Here is a 15,691-nt window from a genome sequence, read left to right on the forward strand (position 1 = left end):
TGACGGACTTTGAGCGAGGGCGTATAGTGGGAATGCGGGAGGCCGGGTGGACGTACCGCCGAATTGCTCAACACGGGGGCGTGAGGTCTCCACAGTACATCGATGTTGTCGCCAGTGGTCGGCGGAAGGTGCACGTGCCCGTCGACCTGGGACCGGACCGCAGCGACGCACGGATGCACGCCAAGACCGTAGGATCCTACGCAGTGCCGTAGGGGACCGCACCGCCACTTCCCAGCAAATTAGGGACACTGTTGCTCCTGGGGTATCGGCGAGGACCATTCGCAACCGTCTCCATGAAGCTGGGCTACGGTCCCGCACACCGTTAGGCCGTCTTCCGCTCACGCCCCAACATCGTGCAGCCCGCCTCCAGTGGTGTCGCGACAGGCGTGAATGGAGGGACGAATGGAGACGTGTCGTCTTCAGCGATGAGAGTCGCTTCTGCCTTGGTGCCAATGATGGTCGTATGCGTGTTTGGCGCCGTGTAGGTGAGCGCCACAATCAGGACTGCATACGACCGAGGCACACAGGGCCAACACCCGGCATCATGGTGTGGGGAGCGATCTCCTACACTGGCCGTACACCACTGGTGATCGTCGAGGGGACACTGAATAGTGCACGGTACATCCAAACCGTCATCGAACCCATCGTTCTACCATTCCTAGACCGGCAAGGGAACTTGCTGTTCCAACAGGACAATGCACGTCCGCACGTATCCCGTGCCACCCAACGTGCTCTAGAAGGTGTAAGTCAATTACCCTGGCCAGCAAGATCTCCGGATCTGTCCCCCATTGAGCATGTTTGGGACTGGATGAAGCGTCGTCTCACGCGGTCTGCACGTCCAGCACGAACGCTGGTCCAACTGAGGCGCCAGGTGGAAATGGCATGGCAAGCCGTTCCACAGGACTACATCCAGCATCTCTACGATCGTCTCCATGGGAGAATAGCAGCCTGCATTGCTGCGAAAGGTGGATATACACTGTACTAGTGCCGACATTGTGCATGCTCTGTTGCCTGTGTCTATGTGCCTGTGGTTCTGTCAGTGTGATCATGTGATGTATCTGACCCCAGGAATGTGTCAATAAAGTTTCCCCTTCCTGGGACAATGAATTCACGGTGTTCTTATTTCAATTTCCAGGAGTGTATTTAGCAAAAACTGCGAAAAAAAGATAATGTAAAATAGAAATATCGGCACTCTGTATTGCCATTTCAACATCGGTATATTGGGAACAGTAATATCATCGATATTTATCAATATTTCTTGGGAAAACAAGTTGATATTTTATCAACAGCCCCAGTTTAAATCTACAAAATAGTGTCAACCAGTAACCCCCCTCCCCCCAAGCCCAACCCTCGATTCCTTAGGGAATCGAAAGGCCTTCAAGCGTCTGACTACTTTACAAACTAGATCACGTGTCAAATGTTTCACGTTTAGCACAAAACCAATACATCTGATAATCGGATATAGTAACAACAACTTCGTTACAACCGACTGAATATTCTTGGCGCTAAATTATTCAGAAATTCTAACAACAGTTCCGCTACAAACGATAAGTTGCGTAGACTCTTTGCTAAATGCATCAACAGCATTTCATATTTCTGTATGAAGCATAACATCAATTATAATGACACTCATGTTCATTCTTTCAGTAATCGTAGTTGTATATGGTATAGTAAAAATGTGTCAAGCATCTTCTAGTAAAATATGTCAGTATTTTTGCCTGTTCTGTCTGATGGTAAGTGGCATACAGCAAACAGACTTTTGCGGTATGCAAAGATAAATTTAATCTTTATAACTACAGCAAAGTTGCAGATTCTTAATTTTCTGCAATGAAAAAGCTCGTAAGCCGATTCAACAATAACATCAACGTAAAATGGGGCTACCACTGCACATTTCTGTAGTTATTTTGTGCTTACTTTTTTTAATATCCAAAATTAATTATTTTTTTGCTGCAACAGGATACAGTGTCCTTCGGCTATCAAATGCATATCAATATCAATTCCCATTAGCCCCCACAATTTCATATTGTCTTTTTTTAAAAATGTGAAATATACTCTGAGTGTGGAATTGCTTTGATGATGCACTGAATTCAAATTATGTCAAAGATCTAAAGTTTAAACGTTGCTTTGACATCATTTTGATAAACAAATATTAATATTTTATGTATTAGACAGGAAGTTAAATTAAAAACGAGTTTTCACAGTCAGTTCGTCATTTTTATTAAAGAAATATTTAACATAATAATACCAGACACTTAAGGTACAATTTTAGGCACATAATCGGTCTTATAATTATCTTTAGACTCATTATTAACTTAAGCGTTATTACAGTCAACTTTACCAATAACCATAGCAAATTTGAACAACAATAGAAAAAGTTAAAAATAATTATTAATCTGTATCCTTGCACACTATACATTCAAAGGCAGGATTGGTTGACCATTTGTTACACATGCCACAAATCTAATTTTTGCAAGTGATGCAGCAAATCCAGTCAGCATCTGGTGATACAGGCACACTTACAAATGTAAGAGAGGTGGTTGTCCTTCTTCTTGCCTTTCTGCTTGCCAGTTATTCTCTTCTTGCTAGTCAAACCACTTAGAAGAACGTCTACATCGAAAGAAGTCTGATCTGTCGCAATAGCTGAGACAGTTTCAACAGCCGAGACATCCGTTTCCATTTTTGGGGCATCATCGATCGTTGGGACATCTTGGCTTGTTACAGATATCTGTGTACCTGATTTAAGAACGACTTTATTTGCTCTTCTGTGTCGAGTTCTTTCAGAGATGTAGCCCCTTGTGTCTTTTAAAACTCCAGAAGACTGCTGTCGAGAACACATCCAATGTCTTCTGAGCCATATGCTGGAAGCTTTTCAAAACGGCTTCTGGATCAAAAGGGGAAAGACCTGTAGTTCTCACGGAGTTTTGTAGACTTTTATTTCTATTAGGAGCCAAATTATCCCTCGGTCTCTTTCTCTTGATTCTTTTCTCCACTTCTCTGGACCTATGCCATTCATATCAACTATGTCTGTCTGATTGCCTCCTTCCTCTCCCACCACCCCTCCTACATTACCATCCATAACGCAGATTCCCATACCTTCCACTCCACTGCCCCAGGGTTCTGTTCTCTCCCCTCTCCTCTACCTCCTGTACATAGCAGATATGCCCCAATATCTCCACCCCTCCACCTCCTGCAGTATGCCGATGACACAGCCTTCCTTGCCCTCACTCCTACCCTTCAACGGTCCCACCGCCTTCTCCAGTATCACCTTGACCTTTTTGCCACAGGGTGTAACCAGTGGCTCCTCAAAATCAATCCTTCCAAGACCCAGGCAATCATCGTAGGTAGTTACACTCGCTCCTTCCGGCTCCTTGATTTTTCCCTTACCCTCTGCACCCGTCTTGTCTGCCTCTCCTCCACCCTCACCTACCTTGGACTCACCATTGACCGTCACCTCACTTGGATCCCTCATCTCCACTCTGTCCAACTCAAAGCCCACAACTGCCTCCATCTCCTTAAACCTCTCTGGCTGGACATGGGGGTTGAACCCATCTACCATCCTCCACACCTACAAATCCTTAATCCATCCCATCCTCTGTTATGCCAGTCCCACCTGGAACCCCCCCCCCAATTCTATAGGTCCCTCCAGATCCTCGAGCACCATGCACTCCGCCTCGCCATCTGTATATACCTCCAGTCCCCAGTGCGGATCCCCTATCAACTGATTCCTTTCTCCCATCTGCTCCTTTTCCTCGAACATATCCTTTACATCACCTGCCATCTTGATGCCCCCCATCCCCTAGTTGCTCCTCTCCTCTCCAATCCCCGCCCACTGCCGTGCCTTCACCATTGTGTCCCCCATACCCTCCACTTCTACACTCTTCATCTCCTTTCCCAAGGTGGCTTCCGTCAACTCCCCCTCCCAGATGATGCCCTCTCTCCCTCCATTTATCCCTCCTATCAACTCTGATCCTCACCTTCCCCTCCCTCCCTCTGTCCTTTCCCCGGGTTCCCTCCCCCTTCCATCCTGTTTTTTTTCTCTGCCTACCCTCTCTTTGACCTTTCTCTGCCCGAGTCTTTTTTCTTTCCCCTTCACTTCCTTCCCCACTCCTTCTAGCGTCCACCCTGGCCCCCTCCATCCTATCGCTCCATCGGCTCCCCCCTTTTTTGCTTTTCCTCTCCTCCACCATTTTCCCCTCATCTGTCCGGGTCCTCCCCACCACCCCCATATGCCTTCATACTCTATAGTGCGGTGTTTTCCATGAGTGTACAGTGTTGTGCGTCCCCTTTTTAAGTGTTGCGAACAGACACCATACTGTCAAACACTGTCATACTGAACAGAAACCAGACAGTCGCCGTGTTTTTTAATCATGCCTGACTATTTACTATGTGTTTTAATCAGCATCGCCGACCCCTTTGTTTTTATATTTTCTTTGCAACTTCTTCACCGTGTTTCAGTTTTTAACAGTCACCACTTTATCGCCTGCTTTTATGGTTACAATATCCGCTGATTCTGTTTTTAACTTATCTGTAGGCTGCAGAGTGGCGTATTATGTTGATGCCAGCCCCCCCCCCCCCCCCTCCCCCCATCAGCGGGATGTCGAAATCCACTAAAGAAAGAAAAAAAGCAGTTTTGACAGTCAGTTGATCCTGACGAAGACGATGTACGTAACTGACGAAAGCTCGAAGTTTTACCCTGATCTGACGCGGCAGGAAGTCCGAGAATCTTTTACACAAAAATACACTCCTGGAAATGGAAAAAAGAACACATTGACACCGGTGTGTCAGACCCACCATACTTGCTCCGGACACTGCGAGAGGGCTGTACAAGCAATGATCACACGCACGGCACAGCGGACACACCAGGAACCGCGGTGTTGGCCGTCGAATGACGGTAGCTGCGCAGCATTTGTGCACCGCCGCCGTCAGTGTCAGCCAGTTTGCCGTGGCATACGGAGCTCCATCGCAGTCTTTAACACTGGTAGCATGCCGCGACAGCGTGGACGTGAACCGTATGTGCAGTTGACGGACTTTGAGCGAGGGCGTATAGTGGGCATGGGGGAGGCCGGGTAGACGTACCGCCGAATTGCTCAACACGTGGGGCGTGAGGTCTCCACAGTACATCGATGTTGTCGCCAGTGGTCGGCGGAAGGTGCACGTGCCCGTCGACCTGGGACCGGACCGCAGCGACGCACGGATGCACGCCAAGACCGTAGGATCCTACGCAGTGCCGTAGGGGACCGCACCGCCACTTCCCAGCAAATTAGGGACACTGTTGCTCCTGGGGTATCGGCGAGGACCATTCACAACCGTCTCCATGAAGCTGGGCTACGGTCCCGCACACCGTTAGGCCGTGTTCCGCTCACGCCCCAACATCGTGCAGCCCGCCTCCAGTGGTGTCGCGACAGGCGTGAATGGAGGGACGAATGGAGACGTGTCGTCTTCAGCGATGAGAGTCGCTTCTGCCTTGGTGCCAATGATGGTCGTATGCGTGTTTGGCGCCGTGCAGGTGAGCGCCACAATCAGGACTGCATACGACCGAGGCACACAGGGCCAACACCCGGCATCATGGTGTGGGGAGCGATCTCCTACACTGGCCGTACACCACTGGTGATCGTCGAGGGGACACTGAATAGTGCACGGTACATCCAAACCGTCATCGAACCCATCGTTCTACCGTTCCTAGACCGGCAAGGGAACTTGCTGTTCCAACAGAACAATGCACGTCCGCATGTATCCCGTGCCACCCAACGTGCTCTAGAAGGTGTAAGTCAACTACCCTGGCCAGCAAGATCTCCGGATCTGTCCCCCATTGAGCATGTTTGGGACTGGATGAAGCGTCGTCTCACGCGGTCTGCACGTCCAGCACGAACGCTGGTCCAACTGAGGCGCCAGGTGGAAATGGCATGGCAAGCCGTTCCACAGGACTACATCCAGCATCTCTACGATCGTCTCCATGGGAGAATAGCAGCCTGCATTGCTGCGAAAGGTGGATATACACTGTACTAGTGCCGACATTGTGCATGCTCTGTTGCCTGTGTCTATGTGCCTGTGGTTCTGTCAGTGTGATCATGTGATGTATCTGACCCCAGGAATGTGTCAATAAAGTTTCCCCTTCCTGGGACAATGAATTCACGGTGTTCTTATTTCAATTTCCAGGAGTGTAGTTGCTGTTTGAAGTGTAACTATTGTTGTTTCTAAAATTATGATACCTGTTTAAAAAATAGGTCTTCTATTCAGCGTGCCTTCGCAATTATTTTTAAATTTGGTTTCATTTCCCTTTCACTCAATTTGTTTAAATATTTTTCCTGTAATTCAGTGATAACACTAAATGCGCTGTCTCATATCCCAGGGAAGTGCAGTATGAGTGGTCACAGGTTTGCGGAGGACCGTCACATAGATCTTTAAAGAACTGAAATGGCAGATACTTGAAGATAGACATAAACCAATTATCCTTCCTCCCATAACGCCGCACCACACATTAACCCGCCAAGGTCGCTGATGTTCCACTTGTCGCAGCCATCGTGGATTTTCCGTTGCCCAATAGTGTATATTATGCCGGTTTACGTTACCGCTATTGGTGAATGACGCTTCGTCGCTAAATAGAACACGTGCAAAAAATCTGTCATCGTCCCGTAATTTATCTTGTGCCCAGTGGCAGAACTGTACACGACGTTCAAAGCCGTCGCCATGCATAGAAATATGGTACGTATGTGATCGATGTTGATATAGCATTCTCAACACAGACGTTTTTGAAATTCCCGATTCTCGCGCAATTTGTCTGCTACTGATGTGCGGATTAGCCGTGACAGCAGCTAAAACACCTACTTGGGCACCATCATTTGTTGCAGGTCGTGGTTGACGTTTCACATGTAGCTGAACACCTCCTGTTTCCTTAAATAACGTAACTATCCGGCGAACGGTCCGGACACTTGGATGATGTCGTCCAGGATACCGAGCAGCATACATAGCACACGGCCGTTGGGCATTTGGATCACAAAGCCATACATCAACACGATATCGACCTTTTCCGCAATTGGTAAACGGCCCATTTTAATTTGGGTAATATGTCACGAAGCAAATACCGTCCGCACTGGCGGAATGTTACGTGATACCACATACTTATACGTTTGTGACTATTACAGCGCCATCTATCACAAAGCGAAAAAAGTGGTCCTACTAAAATGTTCATATTTCTCTGCATACTAAACGAATATGTAATAAAAAATGGGGGTTCCTATTTAAAAAAACGCAGTTGACATCCGTTTGACCTATGGCAGCGCCATCTAGCGGGCCAACCATAGCGCCATCTGGTTTCCCCCTTCAAGCTAGACAAGATTCGTTCTTTGTAGTTTTTTCGTTTGACGCTTATTTCGTGAGATATTTGGCCCGGTGACGATCAATGGACCACCCTGTATACATTACAGTGAGGCGACAAAAATCATTAGATAGCGATATGCACATATAGAGATGGCGGTAGTATCGCCTAAACAAGGTATAAAAGGACAGTTCATTGGAGAAGCTGTCATTTCTAGCTAGGTGATTCATGTGAAAAGGTTCCCGGCGCGATTTGGCCGCATGACAGGATGGTGGTTGGAGCTAGGTGCATGGGACATGCCACTTTCGAAATCGTTAGGGAATTCAATATTCTGAGAGCTACAGTGTCAAGAGTATGCCAAGTATAACAAATTTCCGGCATTACCTCTACCACAGACAAGGCAGTGGCCCACAACTTTCACTTAACGACCGAGAGCAGCAGCGTTTGAGTAGAGAGTTGTCAGTGCTAACAGACAAGCAGCACTGCATGGAATAAGCGCAGAAATCAGTGTGGGACGTCTGACGAACGTATCCGTTATGACGGTGCAGCGAAATTTGTCGTTACTGGGCTATGGCGGCAGAAAACTGACGTCAGTGCCTTTGCTAGCAGCACGACATCGCCTGCACCGCATCTCGTGCGATCGTGACCGTATTGGTTGGACACTAGATAACTGGAAAATTGTAACCTGGTCAGATGAGTCTCCATTTCAGTTGGTAAAAGCTTACAAGTTGGTAAAAGTTGTCAACAACTCAATGTGCACGCTGGTAGTGGTTCCATAATGGTGTGGACAGTGATTACATGGAACTGGTCCAACTGAACTGATCATTGACTGGAAATGGTTATGTTTGACTACTTGGAGACCGTTTGCAGCCATTCATGGACTTTATGTTTCCAAACAACGATGGAATTTTTATGCATTACAATGTGCCATGCCACTGGGCCAGAATTGTTAACAATTGGTTTGAAGAATATTCTTGACAGTTAAAGCAAATAATTTGGTCATCCACATTGCCCTGCAGGGAAATTTTCAAAAAATTTCAAATAATATCACTTCCATCTTTATATATCTACGAAAGTATCTGCTTTTTCAAATCTCACCCCCAATTTTCTTCTTTAAATAGTCAGTGCCATGACTTCCCAACAAGACACAGGAATTATTTCCACAGAGAAACACACAAAACAGCCCAATATCACAAAAGTCCAATATATCACCCCAAAATCCTTTTTAGTGCTCTTCCCTTAAGCATAAAAAAATAGAAAAGTTTTACATTTTTAAAAATGAGCTTAAAAATGTTATTAAGAGAATGTTTTTACAGTGTTACAGAGTACATGGATTTTCAGAACATAGTGACATAGTGGTCAATGATAATGATAATTCATATTTGAACAAATGTATGAACATAGTCTGCCTGTAGACACTATAATTAATTAATTATGGTTTGTTCCGTTATTCTCTACTAGAGTGGTCAATGATAATGATAAGTCATATCTGAAAAACAAATCTATGAAATAGTATGCACTATAAATAATTAATTATTGTTTGTTTTGTTATTATCTACTATACACTGCACAAGATATACACTCCTGGAAATTGAAATAAGAACACCGTGAATTCATTGTCCCAGGAAGGGGAAACTTTATTGACACATTCCTGGGGTCAGATACATCACATGATCACACTGACAGAACCACAGGCACATAGACACAGGCAACAGAGCATGCACAATGTCGGCATTAGTACAGTGTATATCCACCTTTCGCAGCAATGCAGGCTGCTATTCTCCCATGGAGACGATCGTACAGATGCTGGATGTAGTCCTGTGGAACGGCTTGCCATGCCATTTCCACCTGGCACCTCAGTTGGACCAGCGTTCGTGCTGGACGTGCAGACCGCGTGAGACGACGCTTCATCCAGTCCCAAACATGCTCAATGGGGGACAGATCCGGAGATCTTGCTGGCCAGGGTAGTTGACTTACACCTTCTAGAGCACGTTGGGTGGCACGGGATACATGCGGACGTGCATTGTCCTGTTGGAACAGCAAGTTCCCTTTCCGGTCTAGGAATGGTAGAACGATGGGTTCGATGACGGTTTGGATGTACCGTGCACTATTCAGTGTCCCCTCGACGATCACCAGTGGTGTACGGCCAGTGTAGGAGATCGCTCCCCACACCATGATGCCGGGTGTTGGCCCCGTGTGCCTCGGTCATATGCAGTCCTGATTGTGGCGCTCACCTGCACGGCGCCAAACACGCATACGACCATCATTGGCACCAAGGCAGAAGCGACTCTCATCGCTGAAGACGACATGTCTCCATTCGTCCCTCCATTCACGCCTGTCGCGACACCACTGGAGGCGGGCTGCACGATGTTGGGGCGTGAGCAGAAGATGGCCTAACGGTGTGCGGGACCGTAGCCCAGCTTCATGGAGACGGTTGCGAATGGTCCTCGCCGATACCCCAGGAGCAGCAGTGTCCCTAATTTGCTGGGAAGTGGCGGTGCGGTCCCCTACGGCACTGCGTAGGATCCTACGGTCTTGGCGTGCATCCGTGCGTCGCTGCGGTCCGGTCCCAGGTCGACGGGCACGTGCACCTTCCGCCGACCACTGGCGACAACATCGATGTACTGTGGAGACCTCACGCCCCACGTGTTGAGCAATTCGGCGGTACGTCCACCCGGCCTCCTGCATGCCCACTACATGCCCTCGCTCAAAGTCCGTCAACTGCACATACGGTTCACGTCCACGCTGTCGCGGCATGCTACCAGTGTTAAAGACTGCGATGGAGCTCCGTATGCCACGGCAAACTGGCTGACACTGATGGCGGCGGTGCACAAATGCTGCGCAGCTAGCGCCATTCGACGGCCAACACCGCGGTTCCTGGTGTGTCCGCTGTGCCGTGCGTGTGATCATTGCTTGTACAGCCCTCTCGCAGTGTCCGGAGCAAGTATGGTGGGTCTGACACACCGGTGTCAATGTGTTCTTTTTTCCATTTCCAGGAGTGTATATTTATATATGTTTTACCACCGTAGGCCTATGTTATTAATTTACTGTATAATTACAAACTCATATAATGTAACATGACAACTCCTATATCATTGTATATGATAAAATGGATGCTCAATACACGAATGAAATGAATGAATTAATGGAACTTAATCAAGAGGTCAGTTCATGCACAGGCAACATAATGGGCAGAGGCAGCATTGCTCATTATATCGGAAAGGAAGGAAGGAAGAAAGAAAGATTGTGTTTAACGTCCTGTCAACATACAGATCATTAGAGGTGAAGCACAAGCTCCTATCATGTCAAGAATTGGGAAGGAAATTGTGCGTGCTCTTTCAAAGCAACCACCCTGGTATTTGCCTCTAGCAATATAGGAAAACTATGAAAAATCTAAATCTGTATGGCAAGACGTGGGTTGGAACTATTATCCTCCCGAATGCCAGTCCAGTGTGCGAACCACTGCGTCACCCCGCTCCGTCTCATTACATCTGCAGTGGACTTCCAACAACTTGTTGAGTCCATGCCATGTAGAGTTGCTGCATTATGCTGGTCAAAAGAAGATACAACATGACATAATGATGTATCGCATTACTTTTATCACCTCATTGTATAGTGGCTTGTCCAGTCCATAGAAGTGAATGTTGAGGTTCACATATTGCTCTTACAAACTGCAGGCTGATGCTGTGGCTTGATTTCAACACAACTTTGTCACAAAGATTTAGTATATTCAGTCATTATAAAACAAATTTTGGTGGATGCTGGTTGAATTCTATAAAGAGTAATATGAGAAAAAGTTTTCCTATCATAGCAGATTTTATTTTTAAAACTGTTATTACTGATAATACGTTGTTTTCGGTGTGCTATTACTGTTCAAATTACTGGGTCATAATAAGACAGTTAGTATTCAGTGCACTGTTACTGTTCAAATTACTGCATCATAATAAGACAGTTGGTACAGGGCTCTGTCCTCGGAGCCTCCTTTTTCATCATTGCTCATTATGTAGTCATTATGTAGTCAGATTGTGAAATGATGTTATGCTGACACATCTCTGCTGACTTCAAATCAGGGCATCTCAGCCAAGGACAATGTTTTACAGGAAGCACTTGCTTCTTCACTATATGTCCCTCATCAAAGAAACTTCTCTATGATCCAAAGAAAACACAGTGTCCATTTAATGATGTCCAAGAGCACAGAAAGTAAATCTGTCAAACCATTAGAAATGCAAACTTAACTAGTAAGGACACATCACCCGTGTATTTATAAATATTTCATGAGCCATTTATTTCTTATGGAAACGTAGAGATGTGATTAATAGTGGCTATTTTGGAACAATGTAAGATTTTTCTTAAGTGGCATCCACAGCTGCGATGTACTGGAGGAATGACATTGGTGATTAATACTTTAAACTGTTGACTTAAACAACTTTATTCACTGCTAGTTGCCGTGTACATACCATCCCCATGTATAAAAACTGAACTTCATGTGCGTGTAGGCGTGTGCATGCCTGCCTGTGTGTGTGTGTGTGTGTGTGTGTGTGTGTGTGTGTGTGTTAGCAGTACGTCAATGTCACTGACATGTCATAGCCCATCAATAAGCTTCCATACACTCAACACTAATACACTGATTGTACTGCTCATATCCCCATAATATTGCTTCTGTGTGTGCTCTATTTTAATTGTAACTGCTTGTTTACTTTCGCCTGAACCACAAGTTTTGCTTGTTCTGAGAGTATCTGCAAGCCAAACTGAATGATGAATACATCATGACATTTTAGCTCTTGGCATAATTGTTCTGTATAATAATGAGTTTTCACAACATACTGTTTGTGATGAGCACATTGCTTCCAAGGACTGCTATCAAATTTACTGTAATTTATGGACTGTAAGCAGTCGATAACAGTGATATGCAGATTTCAATTTCAACTTTTGTACTTGAAGGTCTTCATGTAAATTGTAACTTAAAGAGAGTAAAGTTATTTAATTCACCACCTGAAGGTGTTAGTCACAGTATCATTCCTTAGAGCTGTCTGTTTTGGACTCTTGCAGTCACACATTTTATTTGGGGATATACTGCCCACATTATCAACATTTTAAAATACAAAAAAAGGAATTTCGTACACAATGACACAATGTGTGAGACAAGTCCTGTGGAGCACTGTTGCCAATTGACCACAATAAATCTGTACACTTACATATGTGTACGCTTTGCCAGAAATAATGGCATGATACATGTCACCAGGGAGTAAATACACAGATACACCACCAAAATGAAGGCAAATTAAAATATATGAAGCCACCAGCTCACAAAAACTAGTAACTCACACAAAATCTCTCAAAACCTCCAATAACTTGTTACAGTCTGCTTTGTCCATGCCATTAAAATATCACAGACAAAGAATGTGTAACTGGTCAATAGAAACCGATTTTATATGAAAAACGAACTAGCCACACTCTTACATATCCTTCCAATTTACAATCAGCATTAGACACCTTAATAATTCTTTTTGTTTATCAGTTTATGTTAATTTGTTGATTTTATATGAATGATTAAATAATCTCTCTATTCACTGTTTCAGTATTTACTGTATTTAGTAACTACTTACATATGAATTTTATTTATTTCTTATTTTCATAGCTTTGTTAGTTTTTACTGGGTACCGATGATAAAGATTATCTGATTTCATATAAATAATGGCTAATAAAGATTCTTGATTTTTGATTCATTAATATTAATTGCAGCTGAATGAAATACTATGGTTCATCTAGATAGGTGTTGGTAAATTAATTTAGAGTAAAGCTACACAATTCTTCAACACAATTATACGAATAATATAATGCTTCCAAAGACTAGTGAATAAATGTGAAATTCACATTTTAGGTTTCCTTGCACTCAATGCATAAATACCTGCCGAGAGTGCACATACTCGAGACAACAGACCTAGAGACTCCAGCAGAGCAGCAGGCGAGTGTGGAACGAGCTCTGACATACACATTCCCTGAGACGGCCTTCACAACAGTCACCGCATATCAAAACCAACAGGTGAGGCTCTCTGAGTTCTGTCTCATGGTAACATGGAAGATTTCTGTTTACTAGTGAAAATATAAGCAATATTGTGAATAATACTACAGATACTGTATTGCACTGTCTGTCTGTGAGAATCCATCTTCCCACCTGGTCAGCTTATTTGCCTCTTGTGTTCCACCATTCCTCAACTTGAACTGCTACATATACTTGAAAATATAGCCTACAGCATTGCATAAAACATTTTCTTCAGTATGAGAAAATATTAAAAATGCTGCTACTCCAAAATTTTTTGAAGAATTTCAAAAGTATGTTATTCATCAGTGTATCAGTACAAAAGTCACTTTGGTGGTTTTAGCACTGTCTGAGGTCCAATCCACTGTAGTATTACTAATTACTAAGATGGATATGTAATTGCAGTGTCCAGTTGGTAAAAGTCTACACTATGCTTCATAATTTACTAATTAAGAGTAAGAGGTATAAAATTATGTCTAATGTTTAACATGCTATGATAAGTAATACCATTAGGAACTGTGTATATGTCCTGAGGCAGTGCAAATATGCAGATAATATTTATCCAGTATTTGAGAATGAGAGAACTTAGTCACTTGCAACAAATTTTAGACACACACACACACACACACACACACACACACACACACACACAGATATATCACCACATTTGTCACAAGATGTTGATGTTTGTGAATGAATTGCCATATTTCCAAGCAGATCTCAGAGCCTACCATCCATACACAGAACCGTTTTGGATGTCTGTACACATTTCATGTCAGTGACACCAACAACAGGTCACATCAGTACCAATAACAAAATGTTCTCTATCATTACAAGTTGACATCAGAGACCATATGTTTCTTAATGAAATATATTTTTTTTATATTCTCTACCTCCTGTGTTAATTTGAACAAATATTTTTGGAACAACATGTATATTAGTAAAAGACAAGCAAATCATAGAAACTTTATCTGTAAATTTCATTGACTGAGTTTTGGATAGAAAATTACATTATAATCATAGAAGTACAAATAGAGAAAAGTTGCTGTTTTAACTAGATGTCATGTGGTTTATGACGATGGAGTCCTTTTTTTATCACTTCTGATAGACATAAACTAGTGAACCACCAATTCTTTAAAGAGCAAACCCCATGTATAAAACAGCTTCAAACTTCTATTTATCTTACAAATGAGTTAATGCATTAAACATTTGATGTTAAGGACGAAAGCAAGAAAAAATATGAAATTATGTTTAAAGTTTATTGGAAGTCACAAGGGTCCTCATAATCAAAAATTGGAAGATTTTAGTCTGGATAATTTGCAGTCCATTTTAAGCAAAAGCTAGTTTTTCATGCATCACAATATTTATGACATATCCTGAGGGTAGCCTATGCTTTTACATTCAGTGGTACATATGGATATTGTCTGCAAAATGTGCTGAGAACAGAGTAGTGTGTGTGTGTGTGTGTGTGTGTGTGTGTGTGTGTGTGTGTGTGTGTGTGTGTGTGTGTGTGTGTGTGCACACGCATGTGCATGTGTGTCTATCGGAAGTGATAAAAAAGGTCTCCATTGTCATAAACCACATGACATCTAGTTAAAACAGGAAGGTTCTCTATTTGTACTTATATGATTACAATGTAATTTTCTATGCAAACCTCACTCAATGCAGTTTACAGGTAAAGTTTCTATCTTTTGCTAACATACAGGGTGTTCCCAAACTGTTCAAATTAATACAGAAGGTAGAGAATATAAAAATAGATATATTTCGTTAAGAAACATATGGTCTCTGATGTGAACTTGTAATGATAGGGAACATTTTATTACTGGTACTGATGTAACCCGTTGTTGGTGTCACTGACTTGGAATGTATACTGACATCCAAAACTTCTCTGTGTATTGGTGGTAGGCTCTGAGGTCTGCTTGTAAATATGACAATTCATTCACAAACATCAACATCTCTTGATAAAAGCGGTGACAAGTTGATTGGATCATACATTTTTACACTCCACCTCAACAGACTGAGATATCTCATCTTTGTGGACTTATTGCCAGAACTGCTGGAGGCTGTACCATTGGGAGCATACCGGGAACCTTCAAACAGACACAACAGTCGATGGTCCTACGATGTACTGCATGCATACAGGGCAGTGGTCCAGCACTTGAGCAATTCCTGTGAATGCCTCTGCTGTAATTAGCATGCTAACTGTGAAAATCTTCCATAGTGACAGAAATTGCTGTCATGGATCATCTATACTGTAACTAAATATATTTGTTTTGACATTCTGTATTTTCTGTATTAGTTTGAGCAAGTAGTTTTGGAACATCAACACTCCTTCG

At 43.7% G+C, this 15,691-nt stretch overlaps 1 protein-coding gene across 2 annotated transcripts in view; it reads left to right on the forward strand.

Moving 5' to 3' along the window:
* LOC126203526 (T-box transcription factor TBX18-like) overlaps positions 1 to 15,691 on the forward strand; it is a 457,263-nt gene that overhangs the window by 428,239 nt on the left and 13,333 nt on the right. For both annotated transcript variants that reach the window (XM_049937851.1, XM_049937852.1), the window contains exon 5: positions 13,197 to 13,358. In XM_049937851.1, the coding sequence (XP_049793808.1) occupies positions 13,197 to 13,358 (162 nt within the window). The remainder of the gene's footprint in view (positions 1 to 13,196; positions 13,359 to 15,691) is intronic.

Source organism: Schistocerca nitens, chromosome 9 (genome assembly GCF_023898315.1).
Source record: "Schistocerca nitens isolate TAMUIC-IGC-003100 chromosome 9, iqSchNite1.1, whole genome shotgun sequence".
NCBI lineage: Eukaryota > Metazoa > Arthropoda > Insecta > Orthoptera > Acrididae > Schistocerca > Schistocerca nitens.